General features: G+C 44.2%; 1 protein-coding gene across 5 annotated transcripts in view; it reads right to left on the bottom strand.

Annotated features, from left to right (window-relative positions):
- Positions 1-11,682, bottom strand: part of bab1 (bric a brac 1) — a 76,246-nt gene extending 64,564 nt beyond the window's left edge. For 4 of the 5 annotated variants that reach the window (XM_041775276.2, XM_041775278.2, XM_041775277.2 and 1 more), the window contains exon 1: positions 822-2,806. In XM_041775276.2, the coding sequence (XP_041631210.1) occupies positions 822-2,360 (1,539 nt within the window). In that variant the 5' untranslated portion in view covers positions 2,361-2,806. Of the gene's footprint in view, positions 1-821; positions 2,807-11,547 lie in introns of those variants that run through there. The other variant, XM_070285250.1, reaches the window with a different exon arrangement.
- Positions 11,683-20,924: the final 9,242 nt, after the last annotated feature.

Genomic DNA, 20,924 nt, shown 5'->3' with positions numbered 1-20,924 from the left:
ATAAAACAGAAAAGGGAAGCGGAACAATGTGCGACGTGGAGCACGTGAGAGCTGTCAATCATTCCTGGGTGTGGACGCCAACAAGAGGCGCTGCGAATGCCGAGGAGGGGAAGTCTCAGCTCTGCGTTCCGCTCATTGTAAGTGACGTCACGATACGATTCGAAATGCCGCCGGCAGAATTTCTGCTGACGAAGCGAAACAAACTTGCAGATCGCCGAAAGGCGCGCGCGAATCGTGAATCAAAACAAACCGCGGAAAAAGATCGTTGAGCGAGGCAGAGCGAGAGAGTGACTGAGAGATAGAGGGTGTGGGAGAGAAGCAGCGCTGCTGCAGCGCAGCAGCAGCGAAAGAGAAAAAGGCCTGTAGGATCCACTGTACTCTTTGAGGGGTTTAATTTGAAATCAAAGAGAGGTGATCGTGGGACTAAACTCTTAAATGGATTTCTTGAAAGAACAAAATAAAATAACAAAAGTATAAAGAATTGAATCTCTTTCTATAAATTAATATTAGTTAATCTCATAAGGCAATATATTTTGCTAATGAATTTTTGACCGTTTACTATTTGGACACTTTGGTTTTTTATCATGTGAGGGAAATAAATAAAATAAATGGGAAATCATTAATATAAGAACCATTTAGAAAAATCCTTCATATTAATAAATTAAACATATTTTTTGTGATTTAAAATTCAGTGATATATTAAATTTCACTTGAAACAATAGGGTCCTTTGGTCAGGGGAATATAGTAAATATAATATAGTATTCCATAATCTATCACCCTCTTATATCCCTTTTAAATCGATAAATTAAGCTCCACTCACCCTTTCTTCCTCTCGGATCATTTCGGCGATACCCGGCTTGATTTCCATGTCATCGGCCAGCGACGATCCTCCGCCGGAACCCGCCACCCCTGATCCTCCCACTCCAACGCCCACTCCGCCGCCGCCATGATGGTGCGGCGGTGGAGGCGGAAGACGTGGCTCGGCAGGTGGGCCACCTCCAAGGCCACTCAACTCCATAGCAGCGGCCATGGCGGCCGCGGAGGGACCCAAAGGAAAGCGGGAATCGCCCGCAGGTGAAGGCGGGTGGTGGCCACTGGCCGAACTCTGGGCGGGATGTGGGGCAGGTGGCGGCGCATGATGATGCGGAAGCAGCGGCAGGGGCAATGGTAGGGAATGCTGACCGGACTGCTGCTGGGGACTCTGCGAGTGGGGACGCGAGGATCGCGACAGCGGTCCTGGCGTGGCTGCCGGCGAGGGCATGTCCAGAGCATGGATGGCTGACTCGAGACGGCGGGAGCCCGATCCGCTGCTGCCGCTCATCGGCGGCGGCTTGGGTGGCGGCGTCATCAGTGAGCAGTCCCGTTGCCGCTCGCGCTCCTTTTGCTCCAGCTCCATCCGCTCGGCGGCTATCAGGCTGCTCAGTGGACTCGGTGGTGCTGGGGCATTAAAGATGGTGTCTGCCGAGGGCCAACGTCGTTTCCTTACATTCCTGCTCTGCTGCCGTTCCAAGGGCGATAGTCGCAGCTCTGCGGGATCCCAGTCCGTGCGTGACTTCTTCTCTGGCTGCATAAAGGCCAGCAGCTCCTCGGTATCCCTCTCGGTTTCGGTCCTGGACTGGCCTCCACCTCCGGTGGACGCACCACTTTCTTTGGGCGAGGAAATGCGTTCCGAGGCTGCCGCTGCAGCGGCCGTGGCCGCCTCCATGTGAGTCACATCCGCCAGGCCGCGCACCTTCAGCATCTCGGCTATCCTGAGCAGAGGTCCTATCTGATCCTGGCTCACATTGATCTCGCCGCGGTACATAAACTCCACAATTGCTTTGAGATCCGACCAGTTGACGTCGCGCATGATCACGATGGGGTGCTGGCAGGGCGTCTCCGCCAGCAGGGTTTGGAAGTAGGGAGAGCAGGCGGAGAGCACCATTTTGTGGGCCTTCATGGAGCGACCGTCGCAGGCCAGGGTCACGTCCACGAAGCACTCGTTCTGCAGTAGCTGATCGAAGATGGTGGTCAGGTTGGACTGGTAGTTGTTCCAGCGCAGGCAGAACTGTTGCGAACTGGAGCTGGGCGAGGCGACCGAGGAGCTCCGACCCTGGGGCGAGCTCACGGGTGAGGATCCTCCCAGGCCGCCGCCTGTCGAGTCCTTTTCATCGTCCTTAGAGGTTCCTCCTGCTCCTGGGGAAGTGCGATCCTCCGTCTTGATGTTCTTCTCCTCCTGGCCCGGCGAACTGCGATTACTCTTCGGCGATCCTGTCCCGGAACTGGCTCCTTTGCCTGTGCCACCGCTGCGCTGCCTTTGCGTCACTTGTGCCTGCTCGGGCGCCACTACCACATCCGTTTCCGCCTGCGCCGACGCCATTTTGTGCGCGGATCGCTGATCGTTGCTCGCTACTCGCTGATCGTTACCCGTTGATCGTTAATCGTCAATCGTTGAACGCGACTCGCTTTACATAGCGATACAAAAAAATGGCCAAGCGATAAACGAGAAACCGCGACAATTACGACTCTCAACTGAGAGTGGGCATGTACATGTGTAAGAGTGTGTGTGTGTGAGTGTTTGTGTGTTGGTATAGGTGTTCGTTACGTTTACGTTCACGTTCACGTTACGTTTCGCGCACTACGTGGCCATTTGGCAATTAGCTCGCCTCGGTACGTTACGTTACGTTCTTTTAGTTTCAGTTGCAGTTGCAGTTCGTCTCGTTCGCCTCGCTTCGCTTCGGTCGCCTCGTCGTCGTGTTCTGTTCCGTTCTGTTCTGTATGAGTATGGTTATTGGCCAACAAACAGGGCCAAAAGTCTTCTCAGCACGAGCGTCTGAATTAGACTGAAATCGTTTTGCACATTTTGATACGGAAAAACTCAAAACAAACTTAACACACGACGACGACGGCGATGGCGAGGCGATGGCCACGACGATGGCGCTGTGTGGGAAAACTGAGGGGTCGGGCTGTGGCTATGGCTGTGTGATGTGGATGTTGCCACTGCTACTGCTGCCTGCCTGCCTGCCTGCTGCTGCTGCTGCTGCTGCTGGTGCAGTAGTTGTTGTAGTTGTTGCTCTCAGGCGGCGACTGAGTTCGCGACGAAGTTGCGAATAGTTCGCGAATTGCGAGCTTCTCCGCCGCTGCCGGCGTCGCAAAAGGAAAAGCGACAGAGAAAGAGATAGAGGCAAGAGACAGAGACAAGCGACCGAGGCAGAGGCAAAAGCAGAGACAGAACAGAGACAGAGGCGGTGGCGACTGAGAGGCAGGCAGCGTTGGGCGCCAAAAAACGCCGGCTAACGGTAAACGTTACGGCCGCATTCCGTTGCGTTGCGTTGCGCTCTTCGGCTTTTACTCGCACTCGCACTCGTCCTCGTTCTCGGCCTCTCGTTGCAACCCCCAAAATGGGCATTTTTGGCGCAACACCGAACAGGATGCGACGCAAGTTGCAAGAGGCAGGCACCCACACGTGTGTGTGCGTGCGAGGAAACGGAAGTTGGCCCGAAAATGCAGAGGCGCCGACTGCGTTGCAGGCGAAGAGCGAGCGAGCTTAGTTTAGGCCTAGTGTTTTTCGGACTCGGAGGAGCTGGGTGGGCTGTAGAGGGAGAGTATGTGGGGCCACACACCGCCGACCAGTACTCCTTGCCAAAAATTGGGGGGCTTGTCGAGCCAAAGAGGCAGCGAAAATACGGCCGATATTGGCAAGTGGCTCGGGCACGATTTCGAGAGGCTTATCTATCGCAAGTGGTGACTTTTTTTTATTGGGATATTGAAAATAAAGGAACTTAGAATCAATTTGAAGATTCTTTCAAATATTTATTAGCTGGTAAGGATTTAGAGATTTTCCTTAAAAATATTATCTGTTAGATATTTTTTTTAGATATTTTACAATGTATTGTATTTTATAAAATAAAAAAATAAATAGATTTATCTAAATTCCAAAAATACAATTAAATACTTCAAAATATCTTGACAAACAAATATTATTAAAATATTTCGATTGTTTAAGAATTTTTGAAATTATTGTAAATTAATTTATGATTTTTATGAAAAATTTTAATGTATATTTAGTGCAGTGATCTTCTCGAAATCCTCAAAAATATCTATCTGCTCTCGCGAACTATCACTCTCCCTCTCCTTCTTTCGCATCTCACGCACACTTGTGAGGAATAAAACTCGGCTGAAAGATGCTTCATTAATTAGTTCCGTTAGGGGTACCTAAGCCCTCCCCCCACGCCCCCACAAGCTCCAACACCAACAAAATCCCCACTACGAAGTCAGCTATAGCTCTCTTCGTGCGGCGCTCTCGGCAACAGCGCGTTATCGTCGGTGGCAGCGCAGTCAGCGTCGCTGCCGCTTCGTGCATTGTAAACAAATGCTTAGGCGAAAAACAAGATGTGCGGCGAATTGAATCTCCGCTCCGCTCTCTCATGCTCTCGCTGTCCCTGCCGTCTCTTTGGGGCTTAAGAGATGTTTCTCTTTCTTTGCCCGCAAACGGCATTGCTGCACCTGCACTTTTGGGGGCCAGCAGCAACTATTTTTCTTCTTTTTTCTCGCTCTTGACAAAGGGGCGGATGGGTGATGGCGCGGGGCGGCGGCGATGGCAACTATCGCCTGAGACTGGTCAGCCTCGATTTCATCTCTGTGTGTGTGTGTGTGTGTGTGTGTGTGTGAGTGTACGTGCGTGTGTGTTTGTGCATTTTGATTATTTGTTGTTGCCTTGCGCATTTATAATATGCATAAAATAAAGTAATACAAATCTAGCGAAAAATAAAATTCGCACGGGAGAACGGGCGTGAGCGAGCGAGACGAAGGTAGCGTCAAGGTGAGCGTGCGAGCGAGAGGCCACCTCGCAAGCCAGTCATAAATTATGCATAATTTTTTTCGTGACTGGCAAATGGCGGCTGTTTGGCATTCCCCCTTTGCAGTTTTCAGTTGGTTACAAATAATTACCGCACAATAAACATCGGCCATGAATTGGCACTGCGAAAAGGCAACAAAAACAGTTGAAGAAGGGGCATCGACGATCGTCTCTGATCAGTGCAGTAATTCAGTAATTCAGCATTCAGCATTCAATATTCACCTGGCGATACGCAAATGCGAATTTTAATGGGTCTTATTCGCCCCTTTCCGGTATTCGACGATGGCTAAGTGATACTTTGGCTTATTAATAGCCCTCGAAATAGTTGTGTCTGAATAGACAATTAGGCCTTCGAGTTACCTTAATGATTTGCCTTTAATTTAGGTGTTAATTAATGTTACCGGGTTAAATTTTTGTTAATTTAAATATTTTATTATACAAAAGAAACTATTTTTAAGACAGAAGTAACCTAAATAAACATTTTGCTATTCATATTTCCCAATTTTAATTAATTTCAGGTGGTTTAATGGTCACAGATACTTTTAATATGGATTATTATTGTATTTATATCTTACACTGGTCTGCTTGATATTACTTAGATAAATATTGGGGAACAAGAAAATATCAAATACAGAATTCTGAAAATTTTTCGATCCCTCAGATACTTTTTAGGTTACTTGATGAATTGAATATATAATTTGCTAAATATTTCTGTACATAAAATAAAATTCTTAGTGATCTAATCAATATACCTAGGAATTCCATTATTTTAATGAGTTTTTATGAGATCTGCCATGAATTATGCTTAAATATAAATCATAAGATACTTTTGTATCTCAGTTCTTAAAATACTTTCAATAGCAATGATTTTAGGGGTTCGTAAAGATCTGCCGTTCGAAAGGAATTTTTATAAACTATATTTACATGGTATATATTTTCAAGAGTTACTTTTATAATTCATAAACAATTATTCTAAAAATATATTATTATTAATTATATAAAATGTTTCTTTTAAAATTAAGAAAAAAAGTACCTATAATAAGAGCTTCATCGAATGATTTTATTTTAATTTTAATTTTTTAAACTCAATTATAAATTGTTTTATCTACAAAAACAGTTTAATCTTCTTTTCAAAATAGGATCCAGTTGCACAGTTCTTGGGGTTATGGCAGCAAATGAATTGCAGCAAACAAAATTTTGGATCTAGCGCAGAAACAGGAAAATGCATCACGCATTCTCTAAGTTGTTTGTTGTTGGTCTTGCTTGCTGGGGAAAATGTGGAAAATGGGCAATGGCTGCTAGGCTCGCGACTGCGGAACGCGTTTATACGAAAATTTATGTATTTAACTGGTGACGACGACGCTGACGAGCAAAACGATGACGCGGACGTGAAAGGACATTGGAGATGGACGCAGGGCGCAGAGGAGTTCGTGGAGGACATGGGCTGGGATGTGGATGTGGACGCACGATGTCCAAAAAAGCGACGAAAGCCTCTGCGAAAAGCAAAGGGAGATGGCGACCGTGGGTGTACCGGAGTGTGCGAGTGTATGTGTGTGTGGGTGTGTGTGCTAGTGTGCGGGGAAAGATGACAACATTTGAGCCAAACAGACAAAGTTGCGGCACGGGGTGAGAGGTCGCCGTCTGACCCACACACATGAGTGAACGAACAGGCAAACAAACAAATAAAACGGTTGCCGCGAGTGTGAGGGCACTGAGCGAAAATATTTATTCATAACTTGGTCTTGAGGTAAGATTTTAAGATTGAGGATTAAATCACTTAACTTTACAAGCTTTTATTGTGGGAAAAATCAAGCTTTAGCAAATAGATCCTTGCAGTATTTCTTTCTCTTATAAATTTTACGTAGACGACTATCTGGTGGGTTTTATTTATTTAATTTTATTTAAGGCTTTTATTAAAATTAATACATGTTTTGGCCTTTAATATTTAATTTGCAATTTCACATTGATCGTAGAAATATTACAATTTTGTGGAACCTCATAGAAACTATTTTTCTGGCTCCTTAAATAATAAACTCTACAGATTTCTTTATAAAATATTCTTTAAATTTAAACTCCATTTTTCTCCCAGTGCCCCTGTGTGCCACCATGGAGGTGACCAAACGAAAACAAGGGGGGGTTCAAGGAACAGCAGGCAGGGGCTGTCGTACAGCCAGCGGGGAGATCAGCGGGAAAAAATGTTGCATATTAAAACGCAAATAGAAGAGTGCAACGGCGACAACGGCGACGTTGCAGCTTAGAGAATGCAGAAAATGGGCGAGCCAAAGGACGTGGGTGGCGTTGGGGATGGGGGGCGTGGCACAAGGGTTAGGCCTTTGCGGATTCTTCTTCCTCAGCTGCGGCAGCTCCTTCTCCAGTTCCTGCTCCAGCTCCAGCTGCGGCAGTTGTTGTTCCTACCTTCGACCATGTCTAAAAGTTGGCTTACACACAAAAGCGATGAGCGATGATGCCTCAAATATGCAAAAATGCCTAGCGCAATAAAACCCCCCCGAGGGCTCGGTGCAAAAGGCAATGAAAAAGGGCTTAAAAGCGGGCGTGGAGGTGGACAGGGGACAGTGGACAGTGGACAGTGGAAGTCCTCGCTGACCATCGGGGTTGCAGTCGGTTCAAATCCACACACCGAACTTGGAAATGCAGGCGAACTCTCCGAGTCGCGTTTCGTTGCGTTGCTAACGACGCCGCTGGCTGTCTGATTGGGAAACGAATCGTGGGGGATATGCGATGTGTAGGATATAGGATATGGTATGGGATGGTTTGGGGGAGGTGGGCTATGCCATCTGGGCGGGGGTGTATGCTCTGCTTTAGATTGAGCAGTTGGGGATCAGGTAGAGGGGTGCATGCCACAGACACAAACAGATAGACAGCCGGCCGAGAATGAGAACGAGATGGAGGAGGGACCACGACGACCAGGACGTGGACGAGGACGAGAACGAGACCTAGGCTAGAGTTAGAAACAGATGCACTGGGGAAAAATGGGGTTACCTTTTGAAGAAGTTTCCCCAAAGAGTTATTACCTCTCAGGAACACTGATAAGTCTATCTCAATTTACTGATCAGAAACACAAAATGTTATATTTTTAATTAATTTATTTTATTAAGATTTTAATATCTTAATATGCCATACTTTTCCCTCAGTGCACTCCACCATTGGGCCCGCATTGATGGACAGTTAACGCGGCAAAACGAACGCGAAAACATGGTCAGAAAAAGGGGGTCAGAAGTGGGTGGATTTTCAGCGGGTGGTGTTCAGAGGATGGAGCTGCTCCTCCTGCTGATGCTGTTGTTGCTGAAGCCAGCAGGCTTAGACGGCGCAACTGTACCGAGCCACCAGGACTAGGAGGAGGCCCTGGGCTCGGGTTCTAGCTCTGCTGCTCTTCCTGGGGTTTTCCAGTTTCCCGGGACGGGCGTCGCCCCACTGGCAAGATTTTCGCGTGCGTTGCAAGTTGCCACTGTCCAGTGTCCCCTCTAACCCTGCTCCTGCTGACCAGCCAACGCCCCTGCTGCATGTGTGTCCATCTGTGCCTTTTGCTATGTGTGTGCCTGGGCCTGGGCCTGGGTTCTGTGTTTTTGTAGATTTTGCGCGCTGCGCCATTTGATTGCATTGCGTCGCTTCCGCTTCCACTTGGCCATTGTCGCTCCTTTGGAGCCTTTGGAGAGCCTCCCCTTTCCCGCATCGCATTTATATACAAATGAACGCCTCCGCTGCCACGCCCACACCCTCCGGTGGAATCAAGTGCAGACGCAGGCAAATAATTTCTTTTTTTTTTATTGTATTTGTCGAGCGGCATCGACAGACGACGACGTCTGTTGTTGCAAGTTGTTAGGCCATGTGGTCGAGGGGTAGCTGCATCCTTCGACAAAGGATTAGTTGTCGGCGGGCCCATATGCGACCATCAGGAGCCACTTGGGAGCAGCAGTGTCATCTTTAAAGGTGACTGGACTTTAAGGATTTATTTTATATTATTTAAGAGGTAAAATAAATATTTTTTTGAAGAAAGTAATTTAGGAAATTCTCTAGTTTTAGTTTGATAAATGATTTAAGACTTAAAGGAAACAACTTTTTGTTTTTTTAAGAACAGTTAAAGAACTATTCTTTAACGATACCTTAAGCCAACACTGACATAATTTCCGCGGAATACAAATTACAAAACCCAAAGACTGATTGAAGTTGCTGTGACAAAAGCTCACAAAAAAAGATTGCCAGACTAATTAAAAACATTCACAATGAAACACACAGCAGCTGAAATATTAAAAACAAAGCCAAAATCAGAGGCAAACAAGGAAATATTCGAGGCAGAAATCTTTGAGACTGTGTGCATCCTTCCAACTTGGATGGGGGAGATTTCTTATAATTACCAGCGGTGTTTGACAATGCACGATTATTATAAGCAGCGGAAATCAAGAAAAGGCATTGCAGAGACCTAGGAAAAAGCGAAATCGAGGTAATTGTCAGGGGATTTGTTTGAAGTCGGTGGTGGAATGATTGCCAAGTGACTCCTGAGTGACTTCTGTTTTCATTTCAAGATGTGTGTGCAATATTGTTGGGTTTATAGATGGAAATGGTTTACAGCTTTATGATTTCTAAGGATTAGCATCTGATTTTATAGTAGTCTCAATAAAAAGTAGGAAATTTGGGGAGTAGTAAGAAAAACGGAGCACTTTGAACTCGTTAATTCTGTAATATTTCGGCTTTAACTATAGTTTTACCATTGTTTTTGTTGTCTAAAGTTAAATTTAAATTGCATACAATTGTATCTCCTTAATGTTCCCTAAGCTGTGCCACATTTCCCCTCTGTTTTTGAGTTCACACCTGCTTTGGGGCCATCAACACCTGGTCAAAGTCAAATCCGCAATACGGCCATGCATAAAGGCAACAAAAAAGAAGCGGTGCGCTTTTGCATTCCAATGAATGAGGCATTGAAACTGAATGAATTTGCTCGCGACGCACACACAAAATGCATGAATGAAAATTTGCACGGCTGCTGCAACAGAGCCGGTGCCGGCAGCGACGCTAACAGCGCTGCAGTGAGCGTGGCAAAAAAAAAAAAGGAAAAAACAGCAAGGGCGGTGGCACAAAGGGGGTCACTCTCTATGTGCCACATGCAACGCCTGCTGCTGCTGCTGTTCAATGGGCCACGCACGAAAACGCGACCCGAAACGGGGCCGTGCCCCCAAAAATGTTGCTGCTGATGCTGCTGCTGCCGCTATGCGATATGCGTTGTGTGTTGCAGGTTGCCAATGACAGCGAAAAAACGGCGATGCATCGCCGCCAGAAAGTGCAGCCGGAAAAAATGGAGCGGGAGTTTTCCCCGGGTTCCCGGCCCGCGGATGGGCATGAGGCATGATGATGATGATGATGACGCCACCAATTTGGCTGTCCATTCGATTGTTCAGCATGCGGCACACGCGTCAAGGTCGCCATGCCACGCCCACCTATCGCACACTCTGGCACCCAGCCCCCTTCTGCGTTTTTTTTCACAAATTGCTGCACGGTTGCAATGTTCAACAGTTGGCCAAAGCCCATAGCGAAATGGGTGCCCCAAAAAATGGTTAAAAGAAGGATGAACCAGGGTCAAGGATATTGGATGTAGTAAAGCTATAAAATAGGTATAACAGGGAGATATATTTCATGGGGTTTTTAGAGACCGATATACTGTTTCCTTATTTTATAAATTCCAAGCCAAAGCTAGCCTTAAAAATTTAACTAAAACCCTAAATCATATCAATACAAATTCATTATTCAAAGAAAAAAGATATATTTAAATAAACATTACCTTTAATTTAAGTTAATTTAGATCTGCTTTAATTTTCTGTGTTCTGAAAAACCCTACTTTTCCTTTATTTTCCGGCATCACTCTGCATTTTTGCTGCTGCACTGCACTTTGATTGCACTGCCCGCGATTATCCTGCACTGCATATCAATGTCCTGGCCATGGTGGCAGGCGAAAAAAAAACAAGAAAGAACGAGGGTAAAAATCAGTGAAGGTCATTTCCATTCAGGCCTGCTGACTGCACATAAACGGGGGCACTCTGTCCCCACCCCAGAAACAAACCCCGTTCGAATTTTTGCATTTTTTCCAAACGATTTTGTTTCGCCTTTTTTTTATAGCGGGAGAAGTGCATTCAACGCGATTATTAGGGATTTCAATCGACGCTGCACTCGCGGGTTTTCCAGGACCTGCTCCCTCCTCCCAACCCCCCTCAGCTGACCCCCCTTTTGGCCGCTTGTTTGCGGTGGCTGTTGCATTGATTTTTTTGTTCCCATGCATTGCGACTTTCGCACGCGCCGATTTTTGCATGAATTTTTGCAGTAGGCTTCTCATCTCTACCCCCGATTTTTGGCCATTTGAATTGTTGCACTTTTTATGCAACGGCCCGTGGTTGGAGTTCTTTTTTTGTGTTTGTTGTGTTGATTTTTTTTGGGAGCCCGTTCTGTTGAAGTGTGAAAATGCAGCGGGGGAAAAAATAGAAATAAATTGGAGCACGGTCAGCGGGAACGTGTTTATGGGAGGCTCCTCTCGCGCGCTTGGCTTTTTGGCCAATGCGTTGATGCATTTTTGTTGCACATGCAACGTCTGTCCTCGTGTCTGTCTCTCATTGGGTGTGTGTGTGTGTGTATGTTTGGGTGTGTATTTCTGTTCATTGTTGCGGCAACAGGCCGAAACCCAATTGACCGCAAATTTGTGGCTTACCTCATGGCTTTTTCAACTGATTTTTATCGCAATGTGTCACGGTCGGGGGAAATGGAGTTGAAAGCTGGAGGAGAAGCTGTAGGAGATGGGGGGAGTTGATTGGATGCAAGTGGATACAGGAGCATGTGATGGCTGATGTTGACACTGTTTTTGGGCCTCTAATCTCTCCCTGATTGTTAATACATATTAAGGGTTACTAGATTACCATTTGAGAGCCTGAAAAGGTAGAAAAAATCAAGGTTAATATGAGATCATTAAGGGGGAATAAAAAAATTAAGAGATATACAACTTAAGTTACCTAGAAATATTAAGATTTTATCAATAAAGAAAGTTTAATAATTATAGATACATTTTGTGATCAATTTTGGGCTTAAAAAAATATATTAAAGAGTTTTCCATCGATTTTAGAATGATAATTGGCCTAAAACTCGTTATTGTATGCATTTGGTGTTTATATTTTAAATCTAAAAAATTAAATTAAGGCATTATTATACATTAATATAAGCCTTAATGCGTGGTATTTAATTCAAAACCTTAAAATATTATATTAATTTATCCAAACATAAATTATTATCCAATTAATGCATTATTTTAAGCATAATTTATTATTTTGGGTAAGCAAAAACCAGCTTTCTCCCATTTCTAAGCTTATTTCTCTAGAAATATTCTATATAAATTCCAAACACAACACCCTAAAAGAACTACTACTAATAGCAAAACCTCCAAACACTATAAGGTAATCCTTAATGGTGCTCTAGTATCCTTTACGCGTACAATCTGTCCCCCATTCTCCCATCAAAAAAGGAGGATCAGCAACATGTTGTGTATATTTCAGGCGATTTAAGTGGTCGTTTTATGAATGAAAATCGGTGGCACGTGGAAACTATTAGCCAGTGTGTAGGCTATTAAATGTCACAACAAAAGCCGCAGCAGCAGCAGCAGCACACACACACTATCGGGTTGCTGCTGCAGTGGCACAAATTGTGTGTGAAAAAGAGCACACATCGCCATCGACACGAATACGAGAGCAAAAAACACGCGTAAAAAGTGTTGCTGTCATGCGGTTGTTGTTGTTGTTGCTGCTGCTGCTGTTGCATGCAACAGTGCGTTTGGCTGCAGCGGCAACACACAGCCAAACACCCAAGCATACAACACACACACACACACACTGCACATGCAACTCTCACCCACAAATGCAGCTCTTTATTTTTATTTTTTTGCAATTCACGCGGAATGCGTTTGAAAGCGAAAGTGTTGCTGGCACCCACACGTACACACACACATACAGGGATACTGGTGTTAACAGCATGTTGCACGTGTCAACATAAAGCTGTTGCAGGTTGCATACACACATCCCCCTGAACCTCAAACCCTTCCGTGGCCACCCATCAATGGACAAAAATCCGCATGTAATTGATAGCGCATTTTGGCCAAGTTTATCACTCACTGCCCCTGCAACGTGTTTGTTGCACATTTTATTTGCATTGCAGTTAGTCAGTTTGCATTTGTGTTGCTGTTTTTTTCTCCCATTTCCCTTTTTTTTTGTGCAAACCACAAATGGAGGGGTTGGATAAGTGCTAACCATTAATTAGTTCGCCGCCGAACTGTGCGCTGTTGTTGATTAAGTCGGACATACTGTTCATGGACTACTATGATCGGGCTTCGATTTGTGTATTTCGCAATTGTATAAATACTGGGAAAAGGTACTTAAAAGGGCCTATTTACTTGGTTAATTGCTGCTCAGATGACGTTTATCGGAGGGAGATAAGGGTTATGTAAAGTTAAGGGAAAAATAAATGTAGGGAAATATTAAATAAATCTCTAAAAATATTTAGATTGTTGGAAATTGTGGATTAATTTGATTTTTATAAATTTCTAAAAGAGAGAGATTTCTCCTATAAATTCGTTGCCTACTTTTAGCCGTTCAAAGAAGAGATTTCCTATGTCTAAAGCTGTCAATAGTTCTCTTTTTGCTGTTCATGAAAACTTTAATAACTAAATATTAACTTTGACTTTAACTTGATATCATAGGCACTCCCCCTTACTCAAGAGTTTTTTGTATATGTCAAGCCACTAGTTTTTAAAATCTTCTTCACAAAAATCGTTGCCTACTTTCAGACGTTTTATTGAGAAATTTCAAATCTCTAAAGGAATCATTTATTAATTTTTGTTCTTCTCAATACCTTTTTCATAACCGAAAATTTTTTTCCGCCTGATAATCCCAGGCACTCCCTTTCACTAAAGAGTTTTTCGCATTAGGATCCTGTCTCGGATTAACCAGAATATATGCCCTTGGGTTGCCTTAAAGCAAGCAAAGCCTGGCAACTGCCTCACGCTGCGTTTGCCGTAACAATTTGTAGTTCTCTGCGAAAAATGTGACCAATTTCGATGCGCTGGCAATGCCTTTGTGGACACAGAGCCCTCCCGAAATATATATTCCCGCTCCTGCACCTGCTGATGCTGCTGCTCCTGCTCCCGCTCCTGTTCCCGCTCATGTTCCTTGTTCCTTTTGAGTCCTGTCGCTGGGGCTCCTCGCTGGCCAAGTGCCTGCAAGAGGAGATACTCGGTATCTGCAGGGAGACAAACACAAACAGACACCCACACTGGCTACGATGTCCTTTCCACTCTGTCACATGTCAGGCCCTTATACTAAATGCGTTTTTTGCTTAGTTTTATTGCCGCTTTCCACCTTTTTTGCTGCTGCTGCTGCTGTTGCTGATGCTGCCCCTGCCGCCAAACGCAATGCGTCGGCATAGAAAATCGACAGGGGCTTTTCCTCTGTTTTCTCTACAGCTACCCATCCCCTCTTGTTTCTCTCCCCGCCTGCCGGAAAAAGGACAAACGGAAAATGCAGACAGCAACAGAGTCGCAGGCAGCAGCGGCAACGGCGGCTCGAAGCCTGAGTGCAGTAAAAATCAAGCGGAAATCTATCCAGAAAAAATATCAAAAGCCCAAGAGTGGGAAATCAAGAGGGGCTCCATGTATTTTCTTTTTCTATTGCTTGTCCGGCTTGTTTTTTGTCTATCGAGTTTCAAATTTCCCGACGTACAATGCGTCGTGGCTCCTGCTGAAGCTGAAGGCTTTGATAAAAAATTTTTTGGCAAATGTTTTCTGAAATCCTTCACTCCCTCTCAAACACACACACACACAAGCCATTGCAGCAGCCTCGCATATAAATGGCATGTTTGACACATGGAAGGGTGGTACAGAAGGGGGTCTGAGCCTGTGCCCAACCCCCCTTTTGCGTTTCAAACAAAATAATATGCAAAATGTTAAAAAATTAAACCCGGAGTGTGGGAGGCGGCACAGAGTTTAGAGGGAGATTGGCACAAAAGTTGTCCAGCAGAGAAATTCGCGAATTTTTAGTTGATTCTCTCTATATGTACATGTGCCGGCAGAGCCCCCTCCCCCTGCCAGGGGAGGCGGCGCTTGCGTGGGGTGGGGTTCCTGCACATGCTCGCCGTTATCTGGCTTAGGGGGGTGTGCATGCGTTTTTGTGTTTTGATTTTCTGTCGCCTTGCAAAAGGACAACGAGTCGGCGAGCTTGAGTCGCCGTCAAAGGGGGGCCCGAGTACTGCTCGCGACATTAAAAATAAATCAAATAAAATTAACACAACAACGTTCAAATGTACTACACATACGAGAGCCACATAAATTAATATTTGTTCCCTTCAACAAAATAAAATGGAAATATTTAACGGCAAGTTATTTTTTGCTGTTTTTATTTCCGCATCCAAAAGGGTTGCAAATTTTAAATTGAAGCTTTCACTGGAGTTTAGAATATGGACAGCCGGAAAGTCGCATTTAATGGACATTTTTTGGCTTTGACCATTTAAATTACTGAATTTATTCAGACAGGAAATTAAGGCTATTCCTCTGATATCTTGTATTAAAAATCGAAAATGAAAGTAAAACAAAGAAAATCTACTATAAATATTATAAATTTTTGTTTGGGTATTTTTTATACATTTTTTTGTAGAGCCCAAATAATTATTTTGAGGTCAAGTTTATTTACAAAACAAAAGTAAAGAAACCCAATCACTTACAAGGTTTCCCTGCCACTCGAATTTAATTCGCAAATCATGCTACCCCCTCTGGTTATAGTACCGCCATATAATTGAATATCCCATCCGGGGAGAGACACGACCAGAACAAAGGCCATGCAGATGTCGGGGCAGTACAAATAATAAAGTATAATAAACATTGGCGATTAAGTGAACGGCTGCAGAAATGTCCAAATCGAGACTTGCAACATATGACGACAAAAACGACGACGCCACGTTGCCATAATATGCGAAATATTAACAATAAATGCGGGCGAAATGGGTGGCAAGGGGCCCCAAGGGGAGGGCCGGCGGCAACAACAAATCATGCCCAAAACAATGGGCCACATTTTTAGTCGTTGTTGCTGCTGCTGCCGCTGCAACAACTTATATCAAACAATTACACATATTTTGCATGCGGTAACAGCTCGAAATTTGAACAATTGCCGTAGACGAAGACGAAGTCGCAAAGAGCAACAAGTTGCTGCGGATTTAGCATATTGCAGCAGCAGCAGCAGCAAAAGCAGCAACAATAAAAGCTGGTTAGCCACACACAATGCCAGATGCAAGTAGCTCAGCTCAGCTCGGCTCGGCTGGGCTTAGTCGGCATCCTCGTCTTCGGATGCTGAAGAAGTTGTAGCCATCAGCAGCAGCAGCAGCAACAGCAACATCAAAGCTGCAACAGCAACAGAAGCAGCAGCAACAACGTGCCCAACGGTGCATGCAAAGCAGTTGCGGCACAGAGAATAATAATTTTATGTTTACTTAAATGATTATTTTTTACAATTTTTTATTTAAACTATAATTAAACAATGTTAAATATTAAATATATAAATATTTAATTCAAAAGAAATACTTTTATTTATAGATTTCTTAGAGAATTACTTATATAACCTAAATTTTCCTCTTGTGTGCTGCTGCTGCTGTTGCAGTTGCAACTTGGGAAGTGAGACGCTGGCACAGTAGCAGCCAAAATAGTTGTCTTCGCTGCCATCTCCCCACCTGCTTGGTCTTGGTCTTGGCATCGCCCACGAAGAAACACGACGCGTCTGCGGTGGCGTCGGAATCAGAATCGCCGGCTTTTGGCTCTGTAGATGTGGCTATGGATGTGGATGAGGTGCTTCATGAGCTCCTATGAGAAAACGTGAGGCACCGCGACCCCTCCTCAATCTGCATCTCGGACGGTGGCCAGTCCAGCGGCTACATGGAATCTTTTCGATTGCCCTATGTAATTGATCATACCCTAGAGAGGGCCTAGAGAAATGGGATTAGATTAGGCTGGGTCAAGATTTAAAAATTTAGAAGATTATAGGAAACTTATTATGGAAACTTATTATCACACACTACGCAGTTTTTGTTTATTTATAAATATAAAAAGTAAAACAAAAAGAAGTTAACTGATATCAATAGATTACAAATTCTAATTTTAGATTGAAGAAAGACGCCATTACTTGGCGTTTTTAATCTTAAACACCTAAAAATTCTTTAAATAACTAATAAATTTTATCGTTATAAGCAAGTTTATTTCATATTTATTATTTAAACATACATTTTAATACGAAATATACCCAAAAAAAATTATAAATCTTCCTTGATTATTTTTATAAATTTCTTCCAAGGTACTTAAACTTCGTTGCCCGTTTTTCCGGTACAAATTTATTACTAAGTTTTGTTGTATCTCTGCCTTTCTACCATAATGTCTTTCTTACGCCAGCCGCTTTGTCCAGGGGCGTGGAAGGGGGTGGCAGTTAGGGCGGTTAAGGAGGAGGTCTCGGGAGGAGTAAGCGAAGTGAAACTAAACTTAAACTTCATATGTTCGGCGTGGCACTGCTGCTGCTGCTGCTGCTGCCGAGCATTTTTGCAGTAGCAATTGACTTCATTTGCAATTGTTAGAGACCCCCGTGGACCCACAGTTTTTCCCTCGGTTGGGTTTAATAAATATGTTCGAGGAAATGATGTTTGGTAATTGTTCGTTTCGTTTTTCGTTTTTGGCCAAGAAAGAGTTGGGCAAAACAGGAAGCGCCGCAGTGGACCCTTACTATCAATCGTGAGATCTCCGAGCTGGGTCCATGTTCGGTAAGTGTGTTTTAATATGCCGAAAAACTCTTTCTGTCAGTTATGTAAACATTTGCATAACCCAGGTCCAACGACTGTTTTCTTCGTTATTAACTAAGGGGTTAGGGGGTGGTTAAGAGAGGCTTCGAGTTAGGTATGCTACTACGCACCGCCTTCAATCGAAACGAATCGCATCGAATCGAAATGAATTCACGCATTTTGACAGCACAACGAGGCCTACGTGTCGTATGCGCAATGTGGCCGAGGATATTCCTTTGCCGTTACTGTTGCCGGTGGCGCAGGTCAGTAAACCGCCAATAAAAACAACCGTTGCCAGTTGCCGAGTGTCCAATGTCCAGTGTCCAGTGTCCTGGCCATCCTGCCGTTGCCTCTACCTCTGCCGAAATGAAAATTGAACTCATATTTATTTAACTGGGGCCCTGCAACTCGCAGTCGGCATGGCAACTGGTCCAGCTCCAGCTCTAGCTCCTGCTGCCGCCGGTTGCCACCTCCGAAACTCGGGTCCTAGGTCCAATTCATCAACAGACGTCCTAGCTAGCAGGCTAGTAGTTGGCGTCCTGGATCCTGCACAGAGGGAAATTATGTCATAAAATGTAGTAATAATTATTAAATATTTTAAAGTAGATTATTTTCCTGTGAATTTATCACTATATTAATAACCTTATCTTAATGTTATTAAAGACATTATAAATATTATTTCTTAATAATTTACCTGTCTTCTTTCCAAGTTAATCCTTATTTTCTACCCGTGTGCTTCCAGGATCCTGCCTAGTATCCTGATTCTGCTGCCGGTCGTCCTCCTGTGTGTACTCTTTTGTCTAGGAATTTTTGAGTTTTGAGTTTGCATACAAGATGAGTTTCTGTCCGAGCCAGGGGTGGTGTGGCGTGGGGTTTTAGGGGGCGCATAGGAGGCGGCATATAAGCCTAGGCTCCACGTCCCACACTTCGACATGTGCGTGCCCCTCTGGGTGCCGTAATAAAATGTCATTCGTCATTTGGTTTTTGCGTTGTGCGTTGCCAGCTTCCCAATTTTCCCAGCCTCCCTGCAGTTTTCCAAAACACCCGCCCACCCACTTTTCCTCTGCACATCTGCAACTGGCTCTTTTGCTCCAGCAGCAACGACAACGACAACTAATCGCATTGTCTGCGCTTTTTGTATGCACCACGCAGCCAGAAACGAAAATCCATATATACTAGCAAACTACTCATACTCGTGGCCCCCTTGAAGAGGGGGCACGGCACCCATTCTGCCCCTCCGGCTGGCATTTCTGCTCTCAGTCGCCACATTTGCCTGTCACATTTAACAATTCTATTAATTTGTTTTGTTCTACATAAAGCTCTCGGCTCCTGATTGCATTCCCCCGGACGCCCCGACCCGGGGAATACCTGAATAAGGCATGGATTTTGAATTTTGCCATGCGGCCATGCAGTTTTATTATGACAATTTTAATTTGATTTTGATTTCTTATGCAATTTTCTTGCACTGCCACTCATCTGCTCTTTATTCTGCGTAACTCATATTTTTGTTTAGTTTTTGATACGTGCATTCCGTATGCATAGACAGGGGGATCCGCACTCAATCTCAATCCACCACCTGCGAGTGTGAGTCCGAGTGTCTGGTGTTCATTTGTTGTTGAGGGTGTGGCGAAATCTTTTGGGGGAAGGAAAACTGCAAACGCGGATATTGCCAACTGTGGTCTGGGTTGAAAAGCCAGCCTTTAACCCTTTGCCCCGCTTAACACCCCAAAGCCCTCCAGCCCAGATATTGTCTTCGCTTCGTTGACGACGACGATGCAGCAGCAGCAACAGCAACTGCAGCAGCAGCGGCAACAGTAACAAATGTCGAACGGCGGTTGGCATTTGCGAAATTCTACAAAACTAAAATATATCACTGAGGGACTGACCTCGCCGCCCATCCGTTCAGTTCTCCGCCCTCGATTTCTATGCCTTTCCAACCACAATTCTCTATATGCGTAATTTGTGTACACAGAAAATTAAGTATTTATAATTTTAAAAATTAATAATTGATAAGGAAAATGTATAATATTATATATTTAATAATAAGCTGGTTAGTTAGCATTTATAATATTTTTCTAGTACACAAAACTTATTTAAAATGAATGTTAAAATAATAATTCATCATGAAATCCCTGACTTGTTTAAATAATTATTAAAAGCTCACTGAAAACCCCTTAATTTCTTCCCGTGCACATTTCCAAAAATGCAAAAGGACCTTTGGTTTCTAAATCGTAGACCGCTTCTAACTGAAAATAATGATAGGCGCAGGCGACATTTCTCCATGCGAATGGGTAAAGGGAAGTTGGTTTCTGAATGGGAATGAGAGGCACGGGTATGTAATTGTCAATGCATATTTGGGGAGACTGAGTGCCGGAGGATGAGAACGAGGACGATGGCTGGGATTGTTTGGCTTGGTTTGGTTGCATTTGGTCACCATCGACCATTGTCGCTCGATTTATGATTTATTTTTTGCATTGGTCGCCGCCATAGGGATGCCCAGTGGTTGGTCGGTGGTTCAAGTGGATCCGCAGTGACACTGCTAAATTAAAAGATTGATCACCGCCCCTGATGGATCACTGATTGATGCCAGCGTTAATCAAATTAAACTGTTTAGACAGACATGCATGAGGTGGGTGTTTTTTTTTTTGGGGGCTATCATGGAAGGCTAGGGGTCACGGGTATTGGAGGTCTAATGGCAAAAATTAGCTAATGTAATCAGCAGAAAATGTATGCAAGTCATTAGAAGTTGTATATTTATGTTAGTAAAATTCTGTAAAATATTTTGATAAAACTTATAACCCTGAGATATATAGTATTGTTTAGAATATTTAGCTTTTATTTCCCAGTATCCCTGCACCCGTAACGACAATTGTCATCAGCTGTATTATCGAAGCAAAGGTAACTAAGAGCCTGCCAGAGGTCACAGAGGCTCTACGGCAGCCATTCACACAAGGATTCGCCTATTTCTGGTTAAAATGCTTCTGCAGTTTCACCATTCTCACCTCCCCCCGATTATACTGCCTGCCGGCTCTTTTGTTTTATTGTTATCGCCTGTTCCAGGCGAGCCTTCTATGCTCGAGAGTCCTGTTCCTGCTGTTCCTGCTGCTCTGGCCAGCCAGCCAGCCTGATAATTCGAATGGTCATTATTTATATTCTTTGAAAGTGTTTTTGCGTATTCAAAAATTCTATTAAGGAAGTTCAAGTACAAAACTTTTGTTGCCCGCCTGTCGTTGTTGTTCA

Source organism: Drosophila kikkawai, chromosome 3L (genome assembly GCF_030179895.1).
Source record: "Drosophila kikkawai strain 14028-0561.14 chromosome 3L, DkikHiC1v2, whole genome shotgun sequence".
In the NCBI taxonomy this organism is placed as follows: domain Eukaryota; kingdom Metazoa; phylum Arthropoda; class Insecta; order Diptera; family Drosophilidae; genus Drosophila; species Drosophila kikkawai.
Note: the sequence above shows the minus strand (reverse complement) of the source record. Positions and strands in the feature narration are given on the sequence as shown.